General features: G+C 53.1%; 1 protein-coding gene and 1 long non-coding RNA gene across 3 annotated transcripts in view; one reads left to right on the top strand and one right to left on the bottom strand.

Moving 5' to 3' along the window:
• Positions 1-26717, top strand: part of VAC14 (VAC14 component of PIKFYVE complex) — a 113811-nt gene that overhangs the window by 27410 nt on the left and 59684 nt on the right. For both annotated transcript variants that reach the window (XM_030829505.1, XM_030829512.1), the window contains 3 exons: positions 2014-2077; positions 11165-11309; positions 11585-11650. In XM_030829505.1, coding sequence (XP_030685365.1) covers positions 2014-2077; positions 11165-11309; positions 11585-11650 — 275 coding nt within the window. The remainder of the gene's footprint in view (positions 1-2013; positions 2078-11164; positions 11310-11584; positions 11651-26717) is intronic.
• Positions 767-19223, bottom strand: LOC115838619. The gene is made up of 6 exons (XR_004033671.1): positions 18931-19223; positions 18098-18168; positions 12929-13034; positions 7637-7750; positions 5252-5349; positions 767-2588 (listed from the first exon to the last, which is right to left on the bottom strand). It is a non-coding gene; the product is annotated as an uncharacterized LOC115838619 (long non-coding RNA).

Genomic DNA, 26717 nt, shown 5'->3' with positions numbered 1-26717 from the left:
AACAAAAGGCCAGGAATGGAAAAACTCGTGATGTTCAAATTAGGGTAATCATTTAGTTAATGGTATTGTATTGATGTTAACCTTCTGGGTTTGATCATTGAACTATGGAGCCGGGCATGGTGGCTCATGCCTGTAATCCCAGCACTTTGGGAGGCTGAGGTGGATGGATCACTTGAGCCCAGGAGTTTGTAACCAGCCTGAGTAACATGGCAAAACCCCATCTCTACTGAAAATAAAATAAAATAAAATAAATTATCCGGGCTTGATGGTACATGCCTATAGTCCCAGCTACCCTGGAACCTGAGGTGGGTTCAATCTCTTGAGTGCAGGAAGCAAAGATTGCAGTGAGCCAAGGTCGTGCCACTAGACTCCAGCCTGGGCAACAGAGCCGAGACTCTATCTCAAAAAAAAAAAAAAAAAAGATAATTGAACTATGGGTATGTACAATGTTAGCATTAGGGGCAGCTGGCTGAAGGGTATAAAAAGAATTCTTTACTCTTTTTGCAACTTTTCTGTACATCTAAAATTATTTCACAACTACAAAAAAAATAGTATCAGGAGTCTGGAATTTTTTCCCATAGCACCTCCCACCCCAAGCACTGCAGGACTGCCAGCCCCATCTTCCCTTCTCAGTGCAGTGAGAGCTGTGGCCAGTGCCTAGACGGGGGCTGAAGGCGGAACAGGATCCTACCAGCAGCTTTCCAGATCTAGAACATCTTGGCTGTTTAGGAAACTTGATTAGATGCCAAAAGAAAAAGGTTGGAATTTAAAGGTTATTCCTTAACTGAGAAAAATAAGTAGTCGATGCCAGGTAGATGCTTTTCTACCCTGGGTTATATGATGGTAAGTTAAATACTAATGACAGGTATTGAGCTGGCCACTTGGAGGAAGACTCGGGCGCAGATACAGTGCAGTCACAGTCCTTTCCCCAAAGTCATTTTTTAAGCCCTTTATTGAGATAGAATTCATGTACCACACAATTCACCCAACATCAAGTGTACAATTCAGTGACTTTGTAGATTCACAGGGTTACGTAACCATCACCTCAATCAATTTTAGAATATTTTACGTGCCCTTGAAAGAATCCATTAGCCATTATACCCTATTCCCCCATCTCCTCCAGTCCTAGGCAACCTCCAGTCCACTTTCCATCTCCATAGGTTTGCCTGTTCTAAACACTTTCGAGAAAGGGATACAATATATAGTCTTTTATGATTGGCTTCTTTCACTTAACACAATGTTTTTAAAGTTCATTTTTATGGTGTGCATCAGTACTTCATCCCTTTTTATTGCCAAATAATAGTCCATTGTATGGCTATACATACACAGCTCATCTGTCCGTTCATCTGTTGATAGATATTTGGGTTGCTTCTGCTTTTTGGCTATTGTAGATAATGCTGATGTGAACATGGTTGATGTACAAGGTTTCATGTGGCTGTAAGTTTTCATTTCTCTTTGGTATATACCTAGGAGTGGAGCTGCTGAGTCATGTGGTGACTCTATGTTTAGCCTTTGGAGGAATGGCCAAACTGTTCTCCAAAGCAGCTTGCACCATTTTACATTCCCACCAGCAATGTACAAGGGTTCCAGTTTCTCCACATTCTCATCAACACTTGCTATTATCTGTCTTTTATTTTAGCCATCCTGATGGGTGTACAGTAGTATCTTGTGGTTTTGATTTGCATTTTCCTGATAGCTAAGGATGCCGGGCATATCTGTCATTTTAAACATCCATTCGCCTCAGGCCAGTAATCCCTTCTGAGATTTGCCAGATGTGTTCAGCACTGGTGTCCCCTCCTTGTGAGATCACTGTGACCACAGACTTACAAGCTTGGGGACTATCAAGAATGACTGGGCATTGGGTCCTCAGGGCTCCAGAGCCACGGTCCTTTTGAAGAGCCTGAATCAAGGTATGGGGCTCTGGAGAGTTCTGTATGTGCTTGTCACAGGGGTCTTGTTTATTCAAGAGACCCAACAGCCTTTCATGACCCCTTGTTCCTCTTCCTCTCCCAGGAGGTCCAGATGGTTCCTGTGACTCCAGCTTCAGTAGCAGCATCAGTGTCTTCACTGCAGCCAGGTAAGTGGCTTGTTTCAGCCAGAGGGTTTGTGGGAAGCGAGCGGCCTAGACCTTTCCCAGATGCAGGAGACTACAGCAGTGACCCAAGGCAAACCCTACTTGCAGCTGCTTCTTTTGGGACACCCTCGTACACAAAAGAGTTAATTGATGAAGGAATCTGAAGGACACTGAGCAAGCCTACCCCACCCAGGCTTGATGGATAGATAGGGTGGATTAGAAGCCATTGGGGGCCAGACATGGTGGCTTATGCCTCTAATCCCAGCACTTGGGGAGGCCGAGGCAGGCAGATCGCTTGAACTCAAGAGTTCAAGACCAGTCTGGGCAACATGGCGAGACCCTGTTTTTACTGAAAATACAAAAAATTATCTGGGCGTGGTGGCATGTGCCTGTGGTCCCAGCTACTTGGGGAGGCTGAGGTGGGAGGATCACTTGAGCCAGAGCGGGGCAGAGGTTGAAGTGAGCTGAGATCACACCACTGCATTCTAGCCTGGATAACAGAGTGAGACCATGTCTTAAAAAAAAAAAAAATGAGAGAAAATGGATTGTTCTTACTTATTTTAAAATATTTTAAAAAATTAAGCTATTGGAGGTCAGTAAACGCAAGTTGTAATAATAAAAGTACAGCTAATACATGGTGACTGCAGTGAGACACAGTTGCCTTGACTCAGCGCTGTCTGTTTGTCCAGGATGATGTGGGGCCAACAAGACCCACAAGGGGAAGTCTGTTCAAGGACAGCCTGAGCATGGGCAGTCATTAATCATGTCCAAGATTAAGGATAAATCACCGGCCCCAGGAGCTGTCGTCTCCTGTGCGCCCAGGTCAGCTGTAATGGCGTAGTCTTCCACAAGGGGGCAGTGCAGACCAGGCAGCAAAATAATTCTCTTCCTTGGGGCTCCTTCCATACTCCCTGCAAGGTGAAGGGACTCCCCGGGGACGGTACTGTCACGGTTCTGCCCTGGTCTGAGTCCCCTGGACTTGCCCCATGTCACTTTTTCTTTGGGTGACCTTGGCATCTCTGGGGCTAGAGTGGATGATGGGTCTCATACAGGGGTTTCTTCCCCCTGAACTTGACAGTGAGCCTAGGCCCTGGGAGAGCCAGTCACTCACGAAGAGAAAATGTGCACTCTACTCCAAGAGGCTCTCCCCCCAGACCCCTAGCTAGGGTTCTTCCCACGTCGATATCATTTGTGAACTTATCCTCGTCCCTCAGCACCCTGAGCATGTTTTCCAAGCACGAAGGTGCAGCTGATTATGAAATGTGCCCCTAGGAGCCCCCTACGTTGATGGAGCAGATCAGCGAATGTTGCCTTTCTCTCGTTTTCACATAGCTGTCACACGTTCCAGTGCACCTGCCTGTGCTCACCCCTGCAGGCTCCAAGATAAGAGCTGGCCCCTGAATGTGTCCCTGACCTTCATTCATTTACTCTAGTGGTGAGGCAGAGAAGTAGCCAGGAAGTTACTGGAAAGGGGAGCGATTGATGTGAGGGGTGAAGTTACCGGAAAGGGAGGGCCATGGTGTCTGAGCCCAGGCACTGAGAAGACTGGCTGGGAATAACAGCTAATGCCAGTCAATGCAGCCAGGCTTCCAGGGCCCCAGCGCAGTGCTAAACCTTTATGTCAGATCCTTCAGCTTTGTCTGAGTCCTGTGGGGTCAGTAGTATTACTTTCATGGTAGGGACAAGAAGGAAGGAAGAATAGGGGGCTGCTCTGTGGACAGTGGATCTAGGAGGGGCCCGTTGGATGCAGACCCGCTAGGGAGCTGTCACCATTGTCCCCATCAGAGGGGATGGGGGCTCAGGCTGGGGAGAAGCAGCATGTGGAGAAAGTTAGGTGGGTTTGAGCTCTGTGTTGAGAACCGCAGGACTCACTGATGCGTGGGATGGGGTAGGCAGGAGAGAGGTGAGGGAAAGACTGCCTTCTAAAAATTTATTGTGAGCCAGACCCCAGCTATCCTAGTGTCATTTGCACACCAGGGCTGGAAGGAGGAGCAGGTGTGGGTTGGGTGGTCAAGAGCTCTGTTCCAGGTGGCTCTGAGCATCCCAGGAGAAGCGGGGAGGCAGACTCAGGTACTGGGTCCTGGAAATCAGGGAGCGGTCTGGACGGACATGCAGGGACACGTGTATCCTGCAGAGGGCTTAGCTTTTGCACTGGAAGCTGTGGAGACAGTGTCACAAGTAGGAATGACAGGATCTGATCTGGGATTTAAAAGCCTCCCTCTGGCAGCCAAAAGCCTGTTGTAGACTTGTCTCTGTAATCTGGGCTATGGGGATTGAGGGGGAGGTCGGGGAGGTCTAGGAGAAGGCAGAGGTAGGCGTAAGCCATGGGCTGCGGAGGGTCACCACTGTCCGCTGCCTCGCTGGGGAGACTGTGCTACCGTTGGCTGGGATGAGCCTACAGGAGCCCTCAGTTCTTGTGCCAAGGCCAGGAACTGCTAGACTGGAACCAGGGTTTTGGTTTATGCTTGTCATTCAGGAGCCAATGCCAAATCCTACCTAAAATCCAAACCATCCTACCTAAAAAGCCAAACAAGAACAAATGATCTAGTGCTTCCTGACTCCTGGTGACAGGTCCCCATGTGGCAGCTGCACAGTCAGTGTCACCAGCTATGCTGAAGTGCTGGGCACCTTCAGAGTTGTAAAACCAGAGCCAACATGCCGGGGCTCCAGCCCACCACCTTCTTCCCACAGCTGGTATTGACACAGTGAGACTGAGCTTGGACACGGGTGGGATCGTGCAGAGTTGCCAGATAGCCAGACCCACCCTGTGATTCTTCAGCTGCGCCGCTTGCCCAGGGCACCACGTGAGGCCACCAGTTTCACTCAGTTCAGGTCTGCCCAGAGTGGTGGCCAGACTGGAGACTCCTCCCACGGCAGAAAGGCATTCCCACCTGGCAGGAAACTGCCATGGTGGTGGCAGTCCTGTGCCTCTGTGTGGCCATTGACCCTTGGAGAGCCTGATGAAAGCTATGGACCCTCTTCCAAAAAAAATGCACATCCACAGCCGGGCACAGTGGCTCGCGCTTATAATCCCAGCATTTTGGGAGGCCAAGGCAGGAGGATCACCTGAGGTCAGGAGTTCGAGATCAGCCTGGCCAACATGGTGAAACCCTGTCTCTACTAAAAATAAAAATTAAAAAAAAAAAAAAAAAAATAGCCAGGCATGGTGGCACTTACCTGTAATCCCAGCTACTTGGGAGGCTGAAGCAGGAGAATTGCTTGAACCTGGGAGGTGGAGGTTTCAGTGAGCCGAGATCGTGCCACTGCACTCTAGCCTGGGTGACAGAGTGAGACTCTGTCACACACACACCAAAAAAATGCACATCCACATGAAATTCTGAATTCACTTTCAGGGGTTCAAGGATCACCATGGAAGCAATCCTTGCATCCCAGATTTTTTATAAAAGATTTCTCACTTGGACTGAAACACAGGGAGAATTAACTGGCTAAACCTGAGAGCAGAAGCCTTCCTCTTCCCCCTCCCTCATCTCCCCTCTTCCTGCGATACTCGAGAAGCCCCTGGTGGCCCTAGGCTTAGCCACGGAAGAATGCCACCTGGAAAAGCAGCGGGTGGTGAGGTGGCTGTAGGTCTGGGTTCCTCTACCCTCCAGAGCATGGGAAATACATGGGAGGTGGAAAATTGGACTCCCCAGGGAGAGGTGGAAAGTGAAGGAACCAGGGTGGAGGAAGCATGCTTGCTAGCTGAGGAAAGGGTTCGGAGAGAAATGTCTCCACTGGGTGTGTTCTCTCTCGTGACTGCTCTGCCTGGTGGAGCCAGCTGCCTGGATTCATGCCCTAACTCCAGCATGCCTGGCTGTGGCCTTGTTCAAGTAGCATGATTTCCCTCGCCTCAGTTTCCTCATCTTTAAACTCAGTGTAGTGATAGTACTGACCTCAAAGGGATATGGGGCTTCAATGAGTTAAAGTATGTAAAGAACAGCCAGGCACGGTGGCTCACACCTGTAGTCCCAGCACTTTGGGAGGCCAGGGCAGGCTGGTTGCTTGAGCCCAGGAGTTAAGAGACCAGCCTAGGGCAACATGGTGAAAACTCGTTTCTACAAAACATACAAATATGAGCTGGGTGTGGTGGCACATTCCTGTAGTCCCAGCTACTTAGGAGGCTGAGGTGGAAAGATCAGTTGAGCCCCAGAGCTTGAGGCTGCAGTGAGTTGTGATTGCACCACTGCACTCCAGCCTGGGTGACAGAGCGAGACCCTGTCTCAATAATAATGATTTTTAAAAGCTTTTTAAGTATGTAGAGAACATAGCATGGTGCCTGGGCCGCAGAAAGCACTTTACACACTTTAGCTACAATTGTTATTATAAGAACCTTGTTATCCCCATCTTACAAATGAGGAAACAGACCCAGAGAGATTAACTTCTTGCCCAGAGTCACTCAACTAATTAGTAGCCAAGTTGGAATTCAAGCTAGATCTGTCTGACTCCAGAGCCCATGCATTTAACTTTATTAGTTGCAATTGGAGAGTTCCAGTTTTGCATTTGGCCTCCCTAACTCATTTGATTTAGGAGTTCTCAAACAGGTGTTGTATGAACAGTCTCCACTACGAGGCTCAGGCTGTTGCCAAGGGTCATGATGTCTTCAGTGACACCAGTTCTCCTGGTGTAGCTCGCTGCCCTGTAAATAAGCAGGCAGAAAGTTCTAGAAATCAGTATTTCCCAGCTTTTAGCCTCTGCTGATTGAAAAAATTTATAATTATCTGTGTTTTAAAGAGCAAGTTCAGTTTCAGAAGCAATTCTCTTTTTAGATTTACCTTTCTTCTGATTTGATTAGAGATGTAACCCGAACACCGTAAAAAGTTAGACGTTACAGAAATGAAGTGCTGTCTCCCCGAGAGAACAACTGGAACTTATTATTATTTATTGGTAGTATCAGAAGCATTATTCAGTAAATCTATATTTTAATAGCCACAGCAGTGCCATGCATTTGGAAATTGTAGTACGCGTACATGTAAGACATTCATTATAAGATGCTTTATGAGAAAATGCTCCATGAAAATGGAATTTTGCAGACACCTTGAAATAACTCAGAAGCCCCCAGGAGTGACTCGTCTAGACTTTTTGGAACTGATGCAGAAATGTATTTTAAACTGAGTGAGCTCCCTCTGTTCTTGATGGGTAAGGTAAGCTAGGACAGCGGGGTGCTACCGCTCAGGCTCCGGCCCAGCAGCTGGGGAACTGAGCACATCATGCAGTGTGCCCTCTAGGAAGAGTGCAGGGTCCCAGAGCCCCAGTTTCCCTGCTGAGCATGCGCAGAGCTCAGCAGCAGCAGCCAACCCTGCCCAGCAGAGCAGCTGGGAGCTGACAGCAGCTGGGATCTTGACCCTCCCTTTCCCAGGCACTAAGATCAGTCTGCCTGGTCCTCTAGGGTTCACCTGCTTCCCATGACCTCCACCTCCAGCCAGGCAAGGGAAGAAAAGCCCAGGGAAGAGTGTCTCCAGCCCAGGGAATGAGTGCTTGGTACATGGCCTCATGGTCTCAGATGGGTCCCGTACTGCCTCTGGACCTGAGCTTGCTCATCCGTGCCTTGAAGGATTGTGTTACCTGAACCATGAGGTTCCTTTCGGTGATGAGGTTCTGGGTTGAGTGCGGCAGGAACGCCTCAGTAGCAGCCTGAAGATGCCCTATACCTTCAGGTTCGCTGTGTTCAGGTGTTTGCTATGGAGAAAGTTGGAGAATGTTAATACACGAAATGCTGCCAGTTCACATACCAGCTCCGTGGTATGCTGCCGTTCTTTGGCCCTGACACAGCACCACTTGCAGGAGAGGCCCCACAGTCTGGCCAGCAGCATGTTAGGGCCACTGTGAGCCACGGAGCTCGGCTTGCAGAGGGGCCACCCAGTCTGGCGTCTTGGCCCTTTTGGATTCTTAGCGTACCCTGCACTGGTGGGGAGCATCAGGCTTCCCCCGTGTCCTCTGCCTCCCCTTGTTTTCTTTTTTTTTTTCTTTTTGGGACAGGGTCTTGTTCTGTCACCCAGGCTGGAGTACAGTGACACAGTCATAGCTCACCATAGGTGAGCTGACAGCAGCTGGGATCTTGTAATCCTCCCACCTCAGCCTCCCGAGTGTCTGGGACCATAGGAGTGTACCACCACACCCAGCTAACTTTTTAAATTTTTCATAGAGACAGGGTCTTGCTGTGTTGCCCAGGCTGGTCTCGAATTCATGGCCTCAAGTCATCCTCCTGCCTTGGCCTCCCAAAGTGCTGGGATTTCAGGTGTGAGCCACTGTCTACCCTTCTGATAAAAAAATACACTGAAAAGTGTGTGCTAACCTCCTTCCACGGACACCTGGAGCTGCCAGGTATCCCCTGGGCTCAGAGGGGCTGGTCCACACAGGAGCTGGCGTTCTGCTGCCCCTCCCAGGAGACAGTGGAGGCAGTGCCACCAGGGACTCTCTCTGAACCTGCTGCTGTGGTCAGGAGGCTGTGCCGTGTGGCAGGTGAGATTATTCTGGAGTCAGACTGATGAGATCCAAAGTGCGGCCCCACCACTCCCTGGCTGTGTAATCTTGGCCAGGTGACTTCCCATCTGTGTGCTTCAGTTCCCTCTTCTCCGAAATGGAAGTGGCGTGCCTTAGGTCATAGGGCTTTTTAAGGAGTGACATGAGGCTGTGTAGGAAAGTGCCCAGGAGAGCGTTCACTTTTCACAACCATCATGGCTGCCATTGTTATCAGAGCTGTTACTCCCCCGGGGGCTCAGACACACCACTGATCCTGCCGCATGCTGGTGGAGTAGGGGACCCGGTCACAGCACCACCCTGCCCCTCACCAGCAGCTCCAGGGCAGTCCCAAGGCTCCCAGGGAAACAAGGAAAAACAAGGCCTTCCTCCCAGGGGGTGCTGTTTCAGCCAAGCTTGTCACAGTGATTTGCCAGGCACGGGGTCCTCGTGACACCCTGGACCCTGGCAGCCTACATGTCCCTGTGGCTCCTGCTGGAAAGGGGCTCACTACAGACTTTGGGGCTCACAGGGTCAGGAAAACCAGGTTGGGGTGGGGGTGGCCTCTGTTCAACTGCTTTGCATAAGGCCTGGGCTGTAGGGCGGCATCTCTTCCACCCCCAGGACATGAGCTTCTCTAGCCAGGGGATTCTTCCAGCCCAAGAAGTGTGTGGAACAGAACGCAAGGGAAGGAGCTCTGCAGGAGGCCAGCCAGGACGGGAAAAAGAGGGACTAGGAGATAAAACAGTAAATGCTGGCCATAGCTAAGGGACTGGCTAGGAAACTGCCAGAGATGACAAGAAAACACTCAGAAAGTCCTGGCATGGACTGTTGTGTGGGCCTCTGCGGCAGCCACATGGCTACTGAGTGCCTGGTGACTACTCTGAACCAAGGTGCACCATAACCGTGAAATGCACACCAGGTCCCAAAGGCTTAGGACACAAAAGAGAATATATTTTGTTGGGAATGTTTACATTGACTGTTATATTGATTACATGTTGAGATGCTACTATTTTAGATACATTGGGTCAATTAAAACATAGCATTGAAATTCATTTCACCTGTTTCTCCTTTTTAATTGAAAACTGGAAGATGTAAAATTATATCTGTGACTCACGTTGTATTTCTGCGGGACAGTGGACTTGAGAGAAACTGATTAAGAGACTGATGGGGCCGGTGTTTACTGCCCTAGACTCCTCTACCTGCACAGTACTGTCCCCATCTGTCTCAGGCTAGCAAAGATTTAAATGTTTCGGTATCCTCAGAAGACACCAGGAACTTCCAGCCATGTGACCGCTAGGGTTATCACAGTGGCCCCCCACCCAGGGACTCAGTTCTGGGCTCTGTGGCTGTATCACATGCCTGGAGCTCCTGGCCACCAGAGGATAGATGTGCCCACTCTCGCCCCTGAAATGTGCACCGTGGGGATCATCAAACCATATTAAATAGCAATTCCTCTTAGCAATTACAGAGTGCAGAATCGTGCCCTTTAGGGATTCACATCAAATGAGCTTCAGAGGGGCTGCAGGCGAGTGAGGAAAGCACAGCCATCAGTTCCTGATGCAAATGAATAATTGAGCAGCCTAGAAATGCCACGGAAGAGACGGTTTTATACCGGCAGGGGACTGCTCTGCTGGCCCAGGTCCTCAGGAAATGCAGCCCCTGGCCTGCACCTGTTGGCACTGTTTGGGAAGTACAGTGTAGTGCCTCGGTAGGAAGGGAGCCCCTGCCCGACATCCTGAGGTTTTTCTACCCATGCTGCCCGCACCTTGAAAACCCAGCCTGTGCCAGGGAGCAGTGCTTTGGGCAGAAAACCAACTCATAGCCTCCCAGCAGCACCCGCCATCCCACAGGCTGCTTAGCAGGACTTTGGGGACCCGCAGGGCTTCAGTCCACAGAAGCCAGGGGGCTTCCTGTGCCCACCAGAACAAAAGTACCTCCTGAACAATATCCATTTCTCATAGGCAGAGGCTGTGTTACCCCTTTCCCAACTCAAAGAAGCCCATTTTGGTCTCAACTCTCAAGGTGTCTCTCCTAGGCCAAATGTGCTGAGTGCCCTGGTGCAGTGACAAGGCACAATGACAAGCCTCGATCCCTGACCTCACTTGAGAAACATCCTTCAGGTAGTCGGTGAAGGGCCTGGCAGAGGTCAACAGTTGTTATCGGGACCTTCCCTCGTATGGTCCGGACCTGGTGGTTTTGTTTTTTCAAGAAAGGGTCTGAACGTAATGCCCTGAGCCTGGTCAGGTCAGCTCAGTGATTCGGAGAGGGTTTCTCCTCCTGTGCAAGCCAGGCTGGTGCTGGAGAAAGAAAAGGAAAAGTGAGTGGGAGCCCAGCAGACCGGTCCTTGTCCCCCAAACACGGTTATCATGGTTCCAACCCAGCAGCAAGTTCCAAACTTCTTTGGAAAGGGAGAGAGAGAAGCCCCCTTCAAACCCCTGGGCTGGGCTGAGCTGGGCTGGTGGGAGACCAGCAAGGATGTGTGGGATCAGGTCATCCCTGACCCCTGATCCCCCTGGACAGTGGTTAGCAGTGTGTGACTCAGGATATGCAGGCCCAGAGTGGTGCCATGACTCCATGGGAGACGGCTGTGGTGGGCTTCACCTCTGCTCTCCCTCCTGGTCTTACCCACAGCACTGAAAGAGCCCCAGTGACCCTTCACCTCGACGGGATCGTTCAGGTCCTAAACTGCCACCTCAGTGACACAGCCATTGGGATGATGACCAGGATTGCAGTTCTCAAGTGGCTCTACCACCTCTACATCAAAACTCCTCGGAAGGTGAGCCCCAGGCCCCTCCAAGCCAGGGGCCTCTTCTGGGTCTGCCTTGGTTTTCCAGGGTCTGCCCACGGTTGGTAGCATTTTGGTCATTGTACTTCTAGGGAAACCCTGGCCAGCAGAGAAGTGACAGGTGCTGCGAGGAGCCCTCGTTGTGCCGGGGAGGGAAGTGGTCCGTGCAGACCAGTGGGTCCGTGCACACCAGCAGGACACTGCACTGAGCGCAGTCCCAGGGCGAAGGGAGCGCTCACGGGCACCCCTGCTTTTCTGCTCTCCAGATGTTCCGGCACACGGACAGCCTCTTTCCCATCCTACTGCAGACGTTATCAGATGAATCAGATGAGGTAGGTCACCAACGCCACCCGTCCTTATGGAACATCGGCTGCCCTGCCTCCCCTTGTTAGTGACTGAGATATGCTTATTTTGGTACAGTGCATCCTTCCTAGAGGTAAAGCTGTGTTTAATACTCACTTTGGGGCCAGGTACAGTGGCTCACACCTGTTTTTCCAGCACTCTGGGAGGCCAAGGCGGGTGGATCACTTGAGGCCAGGAGTTCGAGACTAGCCTGGCCAACATGGTGAAACTCCGTCTCTATTCAAAATACAAAAATTAGCCAGGCGTGGTGGTGCACGCCTGTACGCCCAGCTGCTCAGGAGGTTGAGGTGGGAGAATTGCTTGAACCCAGGAGGCAGACGTTGCAGTGAGCAGAGATCGTGCCACTGCACTCCAGCCTGGGTGACAGAGTGAGACCCTGTCTCAAAACAAAAAAACAAAAAAACTCACTTTAGGAGTGAGGTCTCTTCTGTAGACCCTTCTGGAGCAGCTGGGGCAGAATGTCAGTGAGGGAGGCAGCACAGGGCAGGTGGGGAGCTTGACTTGGAGTCAGGCTGCCCAAAGGCAAGACACTTAGTATCTCTGCATCTCAGCATCTCAGTTTTCCTCTGTTCATTGAGGGTAGTAACCATAGGTGGATGTGAGAGGGAAATGATCCATGTAAAATGCTAAGCACTGGGCCGGGCCCCTGCCGCACGCTCAGTTAGCGTTGGTTGTGTTACTCATTTCAGCTGGACTCCATTATGACCTCTAGTTTGAAATAGGACCCTTAAGCTTTGCCTTTTTGGGGCCACCGAGAGCTGCTGGTGCAGAGGGAGAGGCTGACCCAGATCCCAGGCAGCAGGAGTGAGCCCTCTGAGAGAGCTAGAGTACAGAGGCTGGCCTGGGAGGTGGAGGGGGCACCTGGCTCTTACTGTCATCTGGGCGGGAGTCTGCCCCAGCCACACACACACCTTTCCGCACTCCATTCTCAGCCACGCCCATTGCGTAGTGTTCCTTTACCGGGTTCCCCTGCCTCCCAGCCAAGCGGCAGGGTTTGCAGCCACGCGTGCCCATTGCACGGCAGCATCCCGTCCCTCCATCCATACCAGCCCTTCAGGCTGCATCTCAGATGCTGACGGTCCAAGCTGAGCCTCAGCCCACTTTCCTCTTCTGAGCTCCAAGGCACTGTGAGCTGTAGGCAGAGCTGTATCTCCATGAGGCAGCCAGCTCGTGAATCAACAGACCTGCCCACACTGCAGAGAGTGGATGAGGCTGGGTGGGGGGAATGGGAGAGGGCTATTGCTCACCAGTCCCCATGGAATGAGGCTCCTCAGTCTTCCCTGGGCTGGTGCCAGGGTTGTGGGGGGCCCGGGCAGCTGTCCTGCAGCCTGAATTTGCTTTCCCGAACCTGGGCTGAAGAGAGAAATGGACAGGCAGGTATCAGGCTCTAGGTCCTCTGAGGTTTTCTGTATTACCAGAAAAATCCAAAACAGATGGTCTGTGAGTATGCCCTTGGCCTCTCTTGCCTACTCCCCGCCCCCATGCGTACACACACACACACACAGACACACACACACACACCCTCTCCTGCACCACCCCCTGCAGCGCGAGGCCCAGGTGGACTTGGCCCCGTTCTGTGTGCGAGTTGGGAGTGACTCACTGCACAGTCACAGCCCTCATTTCAATACAAAAAGGAAGAGCAGAACTTTGCTGATTGGTTCCTTCCCTAGGACTTCACTGGAAGCAGCTGAGTTTTCAGTCCTTTAAATTGAGTTGTTTAATCCCATCCAGCTTTCTGTGCTTGAAATTGGTTTTTGTGTGCGTGTGCATTTAAAGGGAGCAGGCGGAGATGCAGTCCATTAAACAGCGCTGTTCAGGCTGCGGCTGTGGAAACTCGATTTGCTGAAGTGCCAAATGTTGTCAGGACTTTGGGGCACGTCTTGTGGGCCTGCACTGGGGAGGGCATGGAAGCTGCTCTGGGGGACATTTGGGGACAGTTGAGGGGTACCATAACAGCAGTGAAGAGCCTCTGCTTCCCCTTTTCTCTAGAGGAGGGATTTGGGGCCCTTAATCATTAGTGATGAGTCCTGATTCTACCCCATCCGGTTGCTTTCCAGAATCACATTCCTAAGTGTCCCCTGCTTAATCTTTGGTGAGCCTGAGGGTGTGCTGTGTACTTGGCAATGGGAAAACAGCCATGAACAAGACAAAGCCCATCTTCTCCTGAAAGTTCCTTTCTAGGATAGCTAGAAAGTGCCCTCTCAGGATTTTTCAAATATTTCCAAACAGCCCTGATCTCGAATTGGAGCTCCCTGGGATTCAAGACTATGAAAGCCTGTTAGGTCAAGCAGGAACACAGCCAGACAGGCAGGTCCTCTCCTACCAAAGTCCTCACTCATGGAAGTTAACCTCAGTGCTCGCTGCGAAGGCTCTCACTTCCAGCGAGGCAGCCCCACAGCACAGGTTGTCATGGAAGATTCTTAATTGTAGGAAGTCATTACCGTGGGAGGAACCACGCTAGACCCTTCACTTGTGTCTGTAGAACCCTCACGATGGTTCTCTAGGGGGAGTCATCTTACTTCCATTTTGCAGTTCAAAAAACTATGGCCTGAGGAGGTCACGTGACCTGCACACAGCTCGGAGGTGGTAGAGCCCAAACCCAGAGCCAGATCTGTTTGGCACCAAAGCCTGGGCCCTTAATCGCTTCCTCACCAGGCTTGAGTCTCACCCAGCGTGCTGCCAGCCCATGTCAGCAGCAGGAGGTGAACTTGTGTGTGTGTGGTTGTATCTTCCTCCTCATTTCCTCATGATTTCACCAGGGGAAGGTTCGTGGTCTTCTCTTGTTCCAGAAGTTCTTGAGTGTGGAGAGTGTGGAGAGGTGTATGTGTTTTTTGTTGTTTTTGTGGGGTTTTTTTTATTATTATCATTGAGATGGAATCTCACTCTGTCGCCCAGGCTAGAGTGCAGTGGTGTGATGTCGGCTCACTGCAACCTCCACCTCCTGGGTTCAAGCAGTCCTCCGGGTTCAGCCTCAGCCTCCCAAGTAGCTGGGATTATAGGTGTATACCACTACACCTGACTAACTTTTTGCATTTTTAGTAGAGACGGGCTTTCACCGCATTGGCCAAGTGGTCTTGAACTCCTGATCTCCAGTGATCTGTCTGCCTTGGCCTCCCAAAGTGCTGGGATTACAGGCATGAGCCACCATGCCCAGCTGGTATGTGTACTTTGAAAAAGCTCCCCCTTCAGCCCCCAGATCCTTCGTCCACTTTTCTTATTGATCTGTAGCAGCTCTTTGTATATTTGGGACATTCACTTTGTCATCTGTGTTGCAAATGTCTTGCTCTCCCAGGATGGTTGTGATAAACCCACATGTTCCTCCCTCTCGCTGAGAGCCACTGCTCCCAGGGGACAGTGTGCTCAGGTGTTGGTGATGCAAGAGCTGGCGCAGTAAAGCCTCAGAGACCCAGCTCTGCCGCCACCACCATCTCTCTCAGTCCCACGGGCACGTGGCCTCGCTGGGGTGTCTCGTCTGCCATTGTTCGTCAGTTCCACCGAGTGACACCTCGTTAGTCTCCACCCTCTGGCATCCTCAGTTGTCTCTGCCTTCCCATTATTCAATATAAGTGGCTGTTTCCTTAGCACCGCCTGCTCCTTGCAGACATTATCTGAAAATTCCTTTTGTCAAAAAGAAGTTGCAGGTGTCAAATTAATATTCCTGGCACTGGAGTAGAAATCCTCCCATAGCTAGAGATCTGATTGTTTTTAAGTGAAAATGTGACCCTGATTTCCACAGTGCAGAATGCAGGGTGCGTGCTCACCACATCCTGCTGGGTCCCTGTTTGGGAGGTGGGACTGCTGCTTCCCCTGCCCAGAAGATGCCAGCTATTGGCTGCCTGGCAGCTGGGCAGCCGCCATCCTGCCTGAGTGAGTTCTGCCTGTAAGATGGCCATGCCCCCACCTGTGAGTATCCACGGGATGGGGGCCCTCTCCATGGTCCCGATGGTGGGACCTCGGGTAGTCCACAGTTCCTAGGCACAGCTGCCTCCCAGCCTGCATTTAGAACTCTCAGGGTGATCACAGTCTCCAGAAAATCCTGGGAGGATGTCTATTCCCCTCTGAGTGAACGTGAATGTCCCAGACAGGTGGCCATGACCCTGGCTTGAATCCTAGTTCTAACACTTCCTTGCCAGGGACCCTGGCCAAGGAGTTTACCCTCCCTGGGCCTGTGAAAAGGGGATAATGATGTCTACACCTGCCTCATAGGCGTGTTTAAAGAGAAAGTGTAATCCCCCCACCCAGATCCTGGCCCATTGTAATGACCTGTCTGTCGTTACAAGTATGTTTGGGGGAACTTGGCGTCTGGCTGTGGTGAACTCCCCGGCCCAGGAGCCAGGCTGTTTCTCAGTCCTGTGAGCCATCTTGATGTCCTTCAGTAACGCTTTAGAGTCTTTTTTTGTAGGCTTTATTCACTTGCGATGAATACTCTTGGTGTTTTGTAATTTTGATGTGATTCTGAATGACTTCCCTCTCTGGCTCTTCCTTCCCTGCCCAGGTGACACTGAGGCCTGGTGGTTAAGAGCACAGGCTTTGGGTTCAGGAAGTCTGGGAGTCCACCCTGGGCTCTGCCACTTGATGGTTGGTAACCTAGCCTCTCTGAGCTTTACGTTCCTTATTTATAAACAGAAAATAATAATGGAAGCTTGCTCCCAGGTTTGTTATAAGGATGAAAATGAGATCATGAATGTCAAATGCTCCCCTCGGGACCCAGCACACGCAAACCCGTGATAAGCAGTAGCTCCTCCGATGCAGGAGGTCATTTCTGTAAAGGGCCTGGAGATGCACACTGTGATCAGGGCAATGGGCTCCGCATCTGCTCTGGGTCCTCCCTGCCTCCGCTTCAGCAGCAAAAGCCGGGACAGAAGCTGCTCTCTGTTTTCCTGCCTGTCTCTAGAGGCCGGAGGACCTCAGGGGTGTTTGAGGGACTTGAGTTCCATTTTGAGGTCATAGAAAGGCAGACAAGGATACAGTGGGCCGCAGGACTGGCCTCCTGTGCATTTCTCTCCCCTCCCGTCTTCCCTTCTCCAGCTTCCCCAGTACTCCTGGGCTGAGGCTGCCCAGAGCAGGAGCAAGGCTGCATTCAGCACGAGCCCTACTCATTAGAGCCCCGTCGTCAGCAAGTTCACAGCACCACTTCCCTGACTCGCAGGCGGAAGGGCTCCAGCTGGCCGCCCTGGGTCCAGGGAGAGGAGGAGAAATGGCGGCGTCAGCAGAGGACCTGCATTGGAGCCTCCACAACCACAAAAGCAAAACCTTTGAGATCCAGAAGGCATACCCTGCTGGGCTCAGTCACCAGCATGAACTGTTTTCTTTGCAGTTGGGCCTACAGAGACAGAGACTCCCCAGAGTCTTCCCAGCATCTCAGAGCCGGGGTGTCCTTAACACTTTGGAGAAGAGAGTCTCAACCCAGGAGGAACTCCTCTCTTCCCCCTCCCTTAGCTTCAGAGTAACAGAAAAATTGCTGATGGGAGTTTGTGGCTTTTGTGACTGGTGTAGATGCAAAGAAAAGAAATGAGAACCACCTTTCTGGAAAAATTGGAAAGTAGGATTCCAAGGACAGTATTCATGGCAATGATAGCGTTTCTAGTTCGAGAACCCACTCACTGCATGAAGAACATGGGCCACCCGTCACACCCACTGTGGCACGGCCATGACTCAGGAGGAAAGGATGGTAGCGGGCAAGAGTCTAGGGAGAGATGTAAGGGCGTCTGAAAAGGAGCTTTTGTTGTAAGTTTCTTAAGGTACGCTATGGGTACAGTGATGTACCCAGTCCAAGGTGGCCCGGTGCCTCCCCAACCCAGTGGTACCTGGGTTGAGAACAGGTAGCAGAAGTGCCTGGACCATGGGGTAGAACCCCAAGGGCTGTCCCAGCCTCTGCCGACTCCTGAGGGGAGAGGAATTGGGCGCCTTGAGGGGCTCCTCACTCTGATGGCAGATGCCCTATCCAGCCCTCCTTGGTCTCGGGCCTCTCAGCCCCTCACCAGCAGGGTAGGCGCTGGGAAGCACCCCCTGCCATGCCCTAGACTGTATTTTAAGGTGCGATTTGCTTTGGTAGGGGAGGAAGGGGAGAGTTCATTTGTTTTCATGGTGCAGGTCCCAGGATAAATGGATGGGAAAAACTCAGGAGGTTCTGAGATCTGAAAGGAGAGCGCTCACTGGGGCCAGGCCGAGTTGCCAGAAAGAGAAGCAGATCGGGGCTTGCCTAGGAGCCCAGAGGAGCGGCCCAACTTGGGCTGGCAGCAGCACTGCTGCTGCCACGCCTGCCTGCAGCCTCAGCCCAGCCCAGAGTAGAGCAGAGCTGGGGTGAGGCTGCCTGGCTTCCTGCCTCAGGACAGAAGCAGCCGTGTGTGTCACCCCAGCATGCCCCTTTCCTTCTCCAGCCTCATGCCACCCGGTCCACAGATGTACTCCCTTACCTTATCCCTCCCAAGCAGTCCTTGTCAGGTCAGGTGGGTCGGCCAGCTGGGTCCCAGGGTTCATCTGCCTGCTTTAAAGGGATTTAAGTCTTGATGACAGGGACTTTGGCCTGGGGTCCCACCTGGAGGAAGCCCCAAATCCCAGAGCTGTGCCGTGAGGAATGGTGGGAGGAAGCAGAGTGCCGCTAGGTTACCAGGTGGCTGGGGCTGCTCTCTCCCATCCCCCAAAGGGAGGACCTGTTACTGCCATCCCTCAATGTCTCCCCCAAAATGGGGGCTTCCACTAAAGTAGAGGCCCCTTCATTTGAGGGCAGCTTAGAGAGCCAATGCCGACCCCTCCACCACCCCTGCTGCAGCTTTCTTTAGGAACCGTGGTGGGTCATGTGTCAACCCCTCGTATCAGTGAGAGGAGACTAGGAGGAGGAGAGGGCACCAGCTGAAGTCTGCGGGGCTTGTGTCCCGTTCTGAGGACATTGCATCTGTGTCTTAATGAATCCACGTGGTGGTCCAGGAGTGATCTCAGTTATCCCGAGGTGTGAGGAGGATCACTTGCCTAAGGTCACACTGTCAGCAGCCAGAATTGACAGTCAAATCTGTCTGATTCTAGAGCATCTAAAACCCCACACAAGGTGTCACCTCACTGCAGAGCAGGGACCCGGCCCAGGGTGGAGGCACTGCCTTATCTAGGCCCAGGCCCTCCGCTGACCCAATGGGGTTTTGTCCTTGGCTGACCTTCAGTTCTAAATGCACCTTCTCCCTCTGTGCATTTAACTTTGACCTCATTCTCCTGCACCTTCCCAGGCCCCATGGGCTGTCCCTGGCTGCTCACTGACCTGGTGGCCCCCAGCTCCCCTCCAGGGCTCAGTCCAGAAGCCCTCTCCATCTTCCACCTGGCTGACCTTCCCCCAGAAGGGCTGAGGCCAGTGGCCAGGCCTGCTGCAGGGTGGTGTGGAAGCTGCCTGGGTGCGGATCAGGAGGGCCAGCCTCTGCCCCCACGCTGCCCAGCTCTCCACGGAACTAGCAGGTCACACGACACCGCCTCACCTCGGTTTTCTTCCCAGAGTGCTGGAGTTGGGACTGGATGGTCTGAGATCCCTTCCAGCCCTGAATCTGTGTGGTCCTGACTCTGCTCCCTGGAATACTAATGCTGTCTGCTTAGAAGCGGACAGTCTTCTGTAAGAACAGGACTTGTTTTTCCTCCTCAGATTCTTGCCTCAGTGTTCACTTCCCTCCCATTTTCATTCCATCCACTCTCCAAAACAAACAAAAACACCCCTCCACCCCCACCTCAATCCTACAGATATCTTTAAAATCAGTTCACGCAGTAAGATACAACCTCAGCCCAGAGAACGGAGGGGTGCCGTGTCGGTGCCCAAAGAACTTGACTCCTCTTGCAAGAGCCCAGCCTGCAGGGGAGAGGAGCTGGGTGGGAACTGATGGCCCGGGGATCCTCTTCCTGATGCACCCTCGGCGGGCCCTGCCGAGGGCAGGGGACACTGCCCTCTGTCACCTCTCCCCGCGGCTGTCCCTACAGCTTCTTCTGGGGGCTTCTGAGAGCAAGTAAGAGGGAGTCATGGGCCAGGGAGAAGAGCGACCGCCAGCCAGCAAAACAGCTAGACTCCAGTCACGGCCCTGAGCCTTCTTCCTCAGGGACAGCTGGGCCCCAGGCCCAGCAGAGGTACCGGCAGCCGCCGCTGGGGGTTCAGGGAGGACTGTGGTCTTCTAAAATGAGGCTTGGCAGCAAATCGTTGCTAGGGAAGAGAGGGGAACGGCAAGGTAACAGTCCCAGAACTGTGCCCACTGAGAGGGCCTCTGCCCACCCTTCATTCTTCCAGATGTTCTCACCTTGTGGTGTCAGTGCCCACAGCAGCCACCCCAGAGCACAGGGGACCCAGAGTAATAGCGGCCAGCCTCGCCGCCTCCTTCCAGGGAAGACAGGACTGTGTGCCAGGAGGGTTTGAGTATTTACCTCTCCACGTTCCTTGCCCTGGGCAGATGGACCAGTGAGGACCCAGAGCTGGGCACAGTAACTGGTGTGAGTGGATTGGGGGCCAGGAGGGTGCTGCCTAGCTCCTGATGAAGGCAGAGGTTGGGCTGAGAAGCGTGGTGGAAAGGGAGGCTGCTCTCCCAGCAGCAGGGCCTCTGGGGTAGGAGGAACACCACAAAGGGGAACCAGCCCAGCCAGCCTTTCCCTGAGGCAGGAATGGGCGCTCTCACTCACACCTCCTAGAGCCAAGCTGCAGGGTGAGTTGCCTGCAGGACTGAGCACACTATCCGGCCCCGGCTCAAGCCACACAACAGAGCCATCTAAACCAGGACTGTCACCAGAATTCCCTGGAGCTTTTAAAATCCAGCTGCTTGGGCCTCACTCCCGGCCTTCCTCAGTGGTCCCTCAAGCAGAGCCTGGGTGCCCAGGGGCTGGTGTTTTTCACATGCTCCCCGGTGGATTTGGTGCACATCTTTGGTTGGGAGCACACATACAGACCAGTGTGAGATCTTGCTTGGAGACTGCAGGCCATATGCCCCCAGCTCTCAGCCCTGGTGCCCTCTCCATGCAGCCCTAGGCGAGGCAGCCAAGCCAGGGCCCCCGGTTTTCACCCCACTTAGCGTTCCTGCATCCTCAGAAGCCAAAATTTCTTCCAAGTCGTGTGTTGGTTTTTCCTCCTCTGGAGATGGCCAAGGCTGAGTCAGCTGGATTTCCTAAGCACCTCCCTGTTGGCAAGTCACAAGGCCCACAGACTGGGCGGGAGCTTGGGTGAGCCCAGGTGAGCCCAGAGATGTAGAGGACTGGGACCGTCCCCCACTGCTAATGAGACCCACCATTTTCACACTGGCTTGCTCTGTTCCACACCCTGTGCTTGGCCACCTGTGAGTGATCTTAGTTCATCTTCACGATCAGACAACCCTGCGAGGGTAGGTTCTCTCTTTTTTTTTTTTTTTTTTTTTTTTTCTGAGACGGAGTCTTGCTCTGTCACCCAGGCTGGAGTGCAGTGGCACAATCTCGGCTCACTGCAAGCTCCGCCTCCTGGGTTCACGCCATTCTCCTGCCTCAGCCTCTCCGAGTAGCTGGGACTACAGGCGCCCGCCACCACGCCCAGCTAATTTTTTGTATTTTTAGTAGAGACAGGGTTTCACCGTGGTCTCGATCTCCTGACCTCGTGATCCGCCCGCCTCGGCCTCCCAAAGTGCTGGGATTACAAGCGTGAGCCACCGCGCCCGACCTCTCGTTTTCCCCATTTCCCCTAAGAGGAAACTGGAGAAGTTAAGTAACTTGGGCCGGATCTCACTTATATGCCCCATGAAGCCTTGTTTATCTGTCCATCTGTCTGTTTGTCTCTCTCTCTCTCTCTCTCACAGACACACACACACACACACACCACACACACACACCCTCCTCCTGCACATCAAGGCTGGGCCAGGTTCCCTCTGTGTCTCTATGTCCCCCCGTCCACTCAGACCCTCTCCTAGCCCTAATCCCTCTCCATCATGGCCCGTTGGCTGGGAGTTCTGTGAGGACAGTCCGTTCAGCCCACAGTAGGTGCTCAGAAGCGTCCTCTGAGAAAGTGAACAAATAGGAGTTTGGCTGGATGAGGAGCTCATCTCCTTGGACGTGCCCCACATCTGGGGCCTGTCCTGCTGCACTGGGCCCTCCCACAGCAGATTGGAAGGGAGGCCTATGGGGTAGAGCCTGCATCCTTAGCTTGGGGGCTGTGCGTAGCTTGCAAGTAAACCACAATGAAGCAGGGCCCTGGAGGGAGGCAGGAGCCTTCTCCTGGCTGCTGTGGCCCCTAGGCTCATCTCCTGGTAACGGAGCCATAGTGGGTATGAGTGGGCACCACTCTCGTGCCGCCCTCAGTGCAGCAGGTACCACCCCGTTCCCTGCCCAGCTCATGGGGAGAATTTATAACCCTGAGAATGTACCCTCTGGGTCAGGGCCCAGGATGGTGCAAGTGAGCAATGCCTGGAATCAGCTGGAAGGAGGGGAGACCTTGGAATGGGTGGGAGAGAAGACAGAGGTCAGGGATCTGGTCTCAAAGGTGTCTTACCCGAGGCTGGCCTTTCTTTTCTCCTTTACCCTAAGAGGGATGGCCGCTAGAGTATTCTCAGCTGCCAGACCCAGTGCTGGCACTAATAGTGCTGTCACTATTAATCAGTGGAACCTAACAGCGTTAGGCACTGGCCTCTGGCATATGTGGCACAGTGCTGGACACTGAAGGAAAGGTGGCACAATGTTTAAACATAGAACGCCGTCCTCATCCCCCAGGGCTTGTGTTCAAAGTCATGCAACACAAACTAAGATTGATGATTTTTTTTTTTTTTTAGGTTGCTTTTGCTTTACTAAGACGAAACATTTTCTATCAGGGTCGTTTTCTCAATGGGAAATAAAATAGGTCTAGGCCTAAGTAGTGCTCCTTTCCCACCACCAAAGCTAAGCATTCTTTTAGGCAACGCTTTCCTTCCTTGTTGCAGAAGGCAGGGCTGCTGTGACCTCGTGCAGACCAGGGCATTTCTCAGGACGCCACCCCTTTCCCAGGCCAGGGGCAGGGCCCGATTGCTGCCTTCTGCAGCTCATGTTTACTTTGTGTCCAGGGCGGAGGCCTCTGGCCCCGGTGCCAGCTGGTGCCAGTGCCTTCTTCCATGCTCTCAGCAGTGGGAGCCCTACTGTCCTTCCCGTGGCTCCCCCAGGGGACCCTTCCTGGGTACAGCAGCCCATCTTCCTAGGGTGAGCTCTCTGGCTAATGCCCCTAAACCAGGGCAGCAAGAGCCATTCCATATGTGGTCAGGGACTGAAGAGGCTTGGCCAGCCAGGCTGCACCCCTCACGAAGGAAGGGGCCAGGCTCCTGCTTGGAGGGAAGCAGAAGACCCCAAGGTTTTCTAGGAATGCCTGCCCTCGGGGCCTGTGTACTTCACATCAGCTCCACTTCACAAGAAGTAGCAGCTGGACCTGACCCAGATTTCAGGCAAGGCCCTGCGACCTGACCGCTCCAGGCAGAGGCATCAGATAGCCCTTGGCAGTGGCCTGCACTGGCCAGACCTCAGCTTCCAAGGCCTTTAGCCCGAATTCACCTCTCCCCGCCAGTACCAAGTGTGTCTGTTGGAAACATTCTTGTAGCTTCTTCCTGGCCAGGCCTGGAGAGGGCCCAGCTTGCGGATTTCCTGTCAACACAAGAAGGGTTCCCTCTTCAGGAGCTAGAAGGCTGAGTCAGTTGACTCCTAGGGCCTCATCAGCCGACCAATGGCCTGTGTGAACCTTTGACCAAGTTTCTTAAGGATAAGTGGGTAGAGTGAAGTGGGCAGTCTCTCCTTCCATCCTCCTTGGCAGGAGCTGCTCAGAGCCATCCATCTTCCATTTCCTGTCCAACGCTGCAGGTCAGCAAGTATTTATTCAGTTGAGACTGAGTGCCTCGCCCTGGAACTTTATGTTCAGGAATCTCGGTAGGAGGTGAGAATGAGCCTCCCAGCCTCGACACTTGACCTTGCAAATCTGGTGTCCAGTCCAAAGCTATTCCCAGGATGGTAAAGGAGCTGCCGCGGCACCCTGGGGAGAGTGAGAGCTGGGAGCCTTCCACACCGAGGTCTCCTAGGGCTGGTCTGGGACCAGGTGTTGGGACAGTGAGTGCCTGGATGGACCAATCAGAGAAGAGAAGCAGCAGCCACCATCCCAGAGAGACTAGGCTTCACCTGCTAGAATGCAGTGGGGCAACAGCCTGTGGGGGCCCCACCCAGACACTCACCCTCCTCCCACATTGAAATATGCCCTTTGCTGGTATAAAGTCACCACCGTGGAAGGCAAGAAGCCCTCGCCCTGAGCCCTGAGCACTCCCTGCTCAGAGCTGCTTTGTGAGATGCTGCACACACCCAGGTGCCACCAACCGTGACCCTTTCACTCTACTGATAGCCAGCTCACTCCACTCTGAAACCAGGGGCCAGCTGATGGGCCTTCCCCACCCCTGCCTGTTGCCATGGTAACGGCAGGCACTCCTGCTCCTGCAGAATATTGCTTTCTTATAACCTCCCTCCCTCCCTGTCTTTCCTCCCTTCTTTCTCTCACACAAAAAGAAAGCACAACTGTTTTATATTCATTTTGCAAAAAAGCTGTGTAGCGCATACTAATTGGTGTGGCTTCCTCTCGCTTTCTTTGAGCCTTTTCTCATCGTCAGAGCCAGGACTACAGGCCCAGCCAGCCTGCTCACTGGAAGGAGGACTAGGTCTGTTTTCCTGGAGGCTGAAGCACGAGTGGCCTAGCAGCGTTTCTTTAGCTCTGGGGCCTTTCCTCCAGGCCTTGAGAGAGGCACACAGTAAGCCAGGCCACTGAGATCGCCTTCTCCTCCGGAGGTTTCTACCTGTACACCAAGGGTTGCAGGGTCTCTAGATGGCTAGAGCACCAAAACTCTGGCCCAGCACAGAGGCTCAAAGCCAGGTGCAGCTGGAAGAGCAGCTCCCCATGGTCTCTGTTGCTGGGGCCCAGGCCCCCTGTTGAGGTTGCCTCCCAGGGCCTTCCTCTCACCAGGGCCTCTCTTCCACCCCAGGCAGAGGCAGAGTCCTGGCCAAGGTCTGCATCGAGATTGGCGCTCCAGAGCCTCAAGGTCACCCCCTGGGCTGAGTCAGGTTTGCTAGCAACTGGGAGCGAAGCAGCAGCCGGACTGGAGGGGCACAGAAGCCGGGTATCAGCCGGCTCCCCACACCCCAGGCACCACCTCAAGCCATTCCTTGCCCTCCATCTGGGTGGCCCCTTCTCACCTCTAGGAGGCTGAAGGAAGATGGGGATGGGGATGCTGTTTCGGGGTCCTGCTTTATTTAAGGGACTGGAGGGGTGCTGTGCGTGTGTCTGTGTGCACAAGCGCACACAGTGTCGTCCCGGGCAGGGCTGTGGGCTTTTTGCCAGCCTCTGGGGACCAGAAACAAATCCTATGATATGTAAGCACAAGAGGAGTGGCTGGGATTACTGAACGAACCTGTAGACAACATTTCCGGCTTTAATTGTGCAATTGAAGTGTAATTTGCATTCATTTGCCATTTGGTATTAAACTTTCTAAAATAAGAGAATTGAGAATGTAAAATATGCAGCTTTGCTGGCTGTGCTCTGCAGTGGGGTGGGAGGCAGTAGTACTGAGGTGGGCTAAGCACATTCTCTGCAGGGGAGAAAGCGGGGTCGGAAGCCCTTGGTGTGGGGACTGCTGTCCATGCTCAGTCACTAAGCCTGGGCCAGGGAACAGCTCAGCTGTGGGACCAGAAATCTTGGAATGGAAGTGGTAAGCCAGCCTTTCTTGTGTGCCTGCTTTTCGTGCTTTGCACATCAAGTATCTCTTGTAATCTTCACAACAGCCTGGCAAGGTCAAATCTCCATTGCGCAGAGATGGGGAAACTGAGGCTCCCATCCTCTGCAAGATGAAGTTCGGACTTCCTTGTCTGTGTCATGAGCTCTTTTTTGGCTTATGGTTTTGTTTTTGTTTTTGAGACAGTCTCACTCTGTTGCCCAGACCGGAGTGAAGTAGTGCGACCTCAGCTCACTACAACCACTGCTCAAGCAAATCTCCTGCCTCCCGAGTAGCTAGGATTACAGATTCGCACCACCATACCCAACTAATTTTTGTGTTTTCAGTAGAGAGGGGGTTTCGCTACATTGGCCAGGCTGGTCTTGAATTCCTGACATCAAGTATTCTGCCTGCCTCGGCCTCCCAAAGTGCTGGGATTACAGACGTGAGCCACCGCACCTGGCCTTGTGTCATGAGCTCTTGAAGATCTGGCCCTGCCTACCACTTTGGCCTGATTTCTGGCCATACCCTCACCTCTGGCCCCATTACCTACTCTGGAGCTGGCCCCAAAGCCTAGTTTCCTGGAATGTGCCACGTGGTTCTGCTTCCATGAATGGCTTATGCTAGGTAAGAGAATGCTTTGAATGCCATTCTCTCCCTTCTTACTCCCTTGGCCAACTCCTGCTCAACTACTTCCAGAGCCTCCTGGCTCCCCCACCAGGCATCATCACTGGGTCCCTGGCACCCGCCCTGTATCATCAGTAAATGCTCACTGCCTGACTCCTCCAGGAGTCCATGACCTCACTGAAGGCAGAACCCGACCTGTCTCGCCTTGTGTCTCTTGTAGCCAGCACAGGACTAGCCCACAGCAGCTGCTCAGCAGCTGTCCGGAGAGGGAGCATTGTGTGGTTGAAGTTAACTGGTCCAGGGTCAGGATTGGATGTCAGGACTGTCTGACCACAGCACCCTGTATAGTGTTATCAGCAGGCTCAGGTTTGGGGACCAGAGCTGGGTTTGAGCTGGCCTCGCTGTTACCTTGAGCAGATGACTGTCCAAGTCTCAGTTCCTTGTGTGTATCATGTGAGGCGAGACTGGTGACAAGTGAGGGCACTCATTGTGGCCAGGAGCGAGGACAGCCTGCTTCTCTGGCTCTGGAGCCACTCAAGGGGCGGAGACAACCTTGCACAGGCCAGGCCTCTCGGTGGCTTTTTCCAGGCCTCTTTTCCGACAGGGAAATAGGTAGCTGCCGGATACCCAGCATGAATCAGTTTGTCCGCATGGCACAGGGATCTTGCCGAGTGCTGGCCTGGCCCCAGCCACCCCACTGGCGCACACTTTCTCCTCACTTTCCTCCCTTGCTGCA

This window comes from Nomascus leucogenys, chromosome 2, assembly GCF_006542625.1.
Source record: "Nomascus leucogenys isolate Asia chromosome 2, Asia_NLE_v1, whole genome shotgun sequence".
Lineage (NCBI taxonomy): Eukaryota > Metazoa > Chordata > Mammalia > Primates > Hylobatidae > Nomascus > Nomascus leucogenys.
Note: the sequence above shows the minus strand (reverse complement) of the source record. Positions and strands in the feature narration are given on the sequence as shown.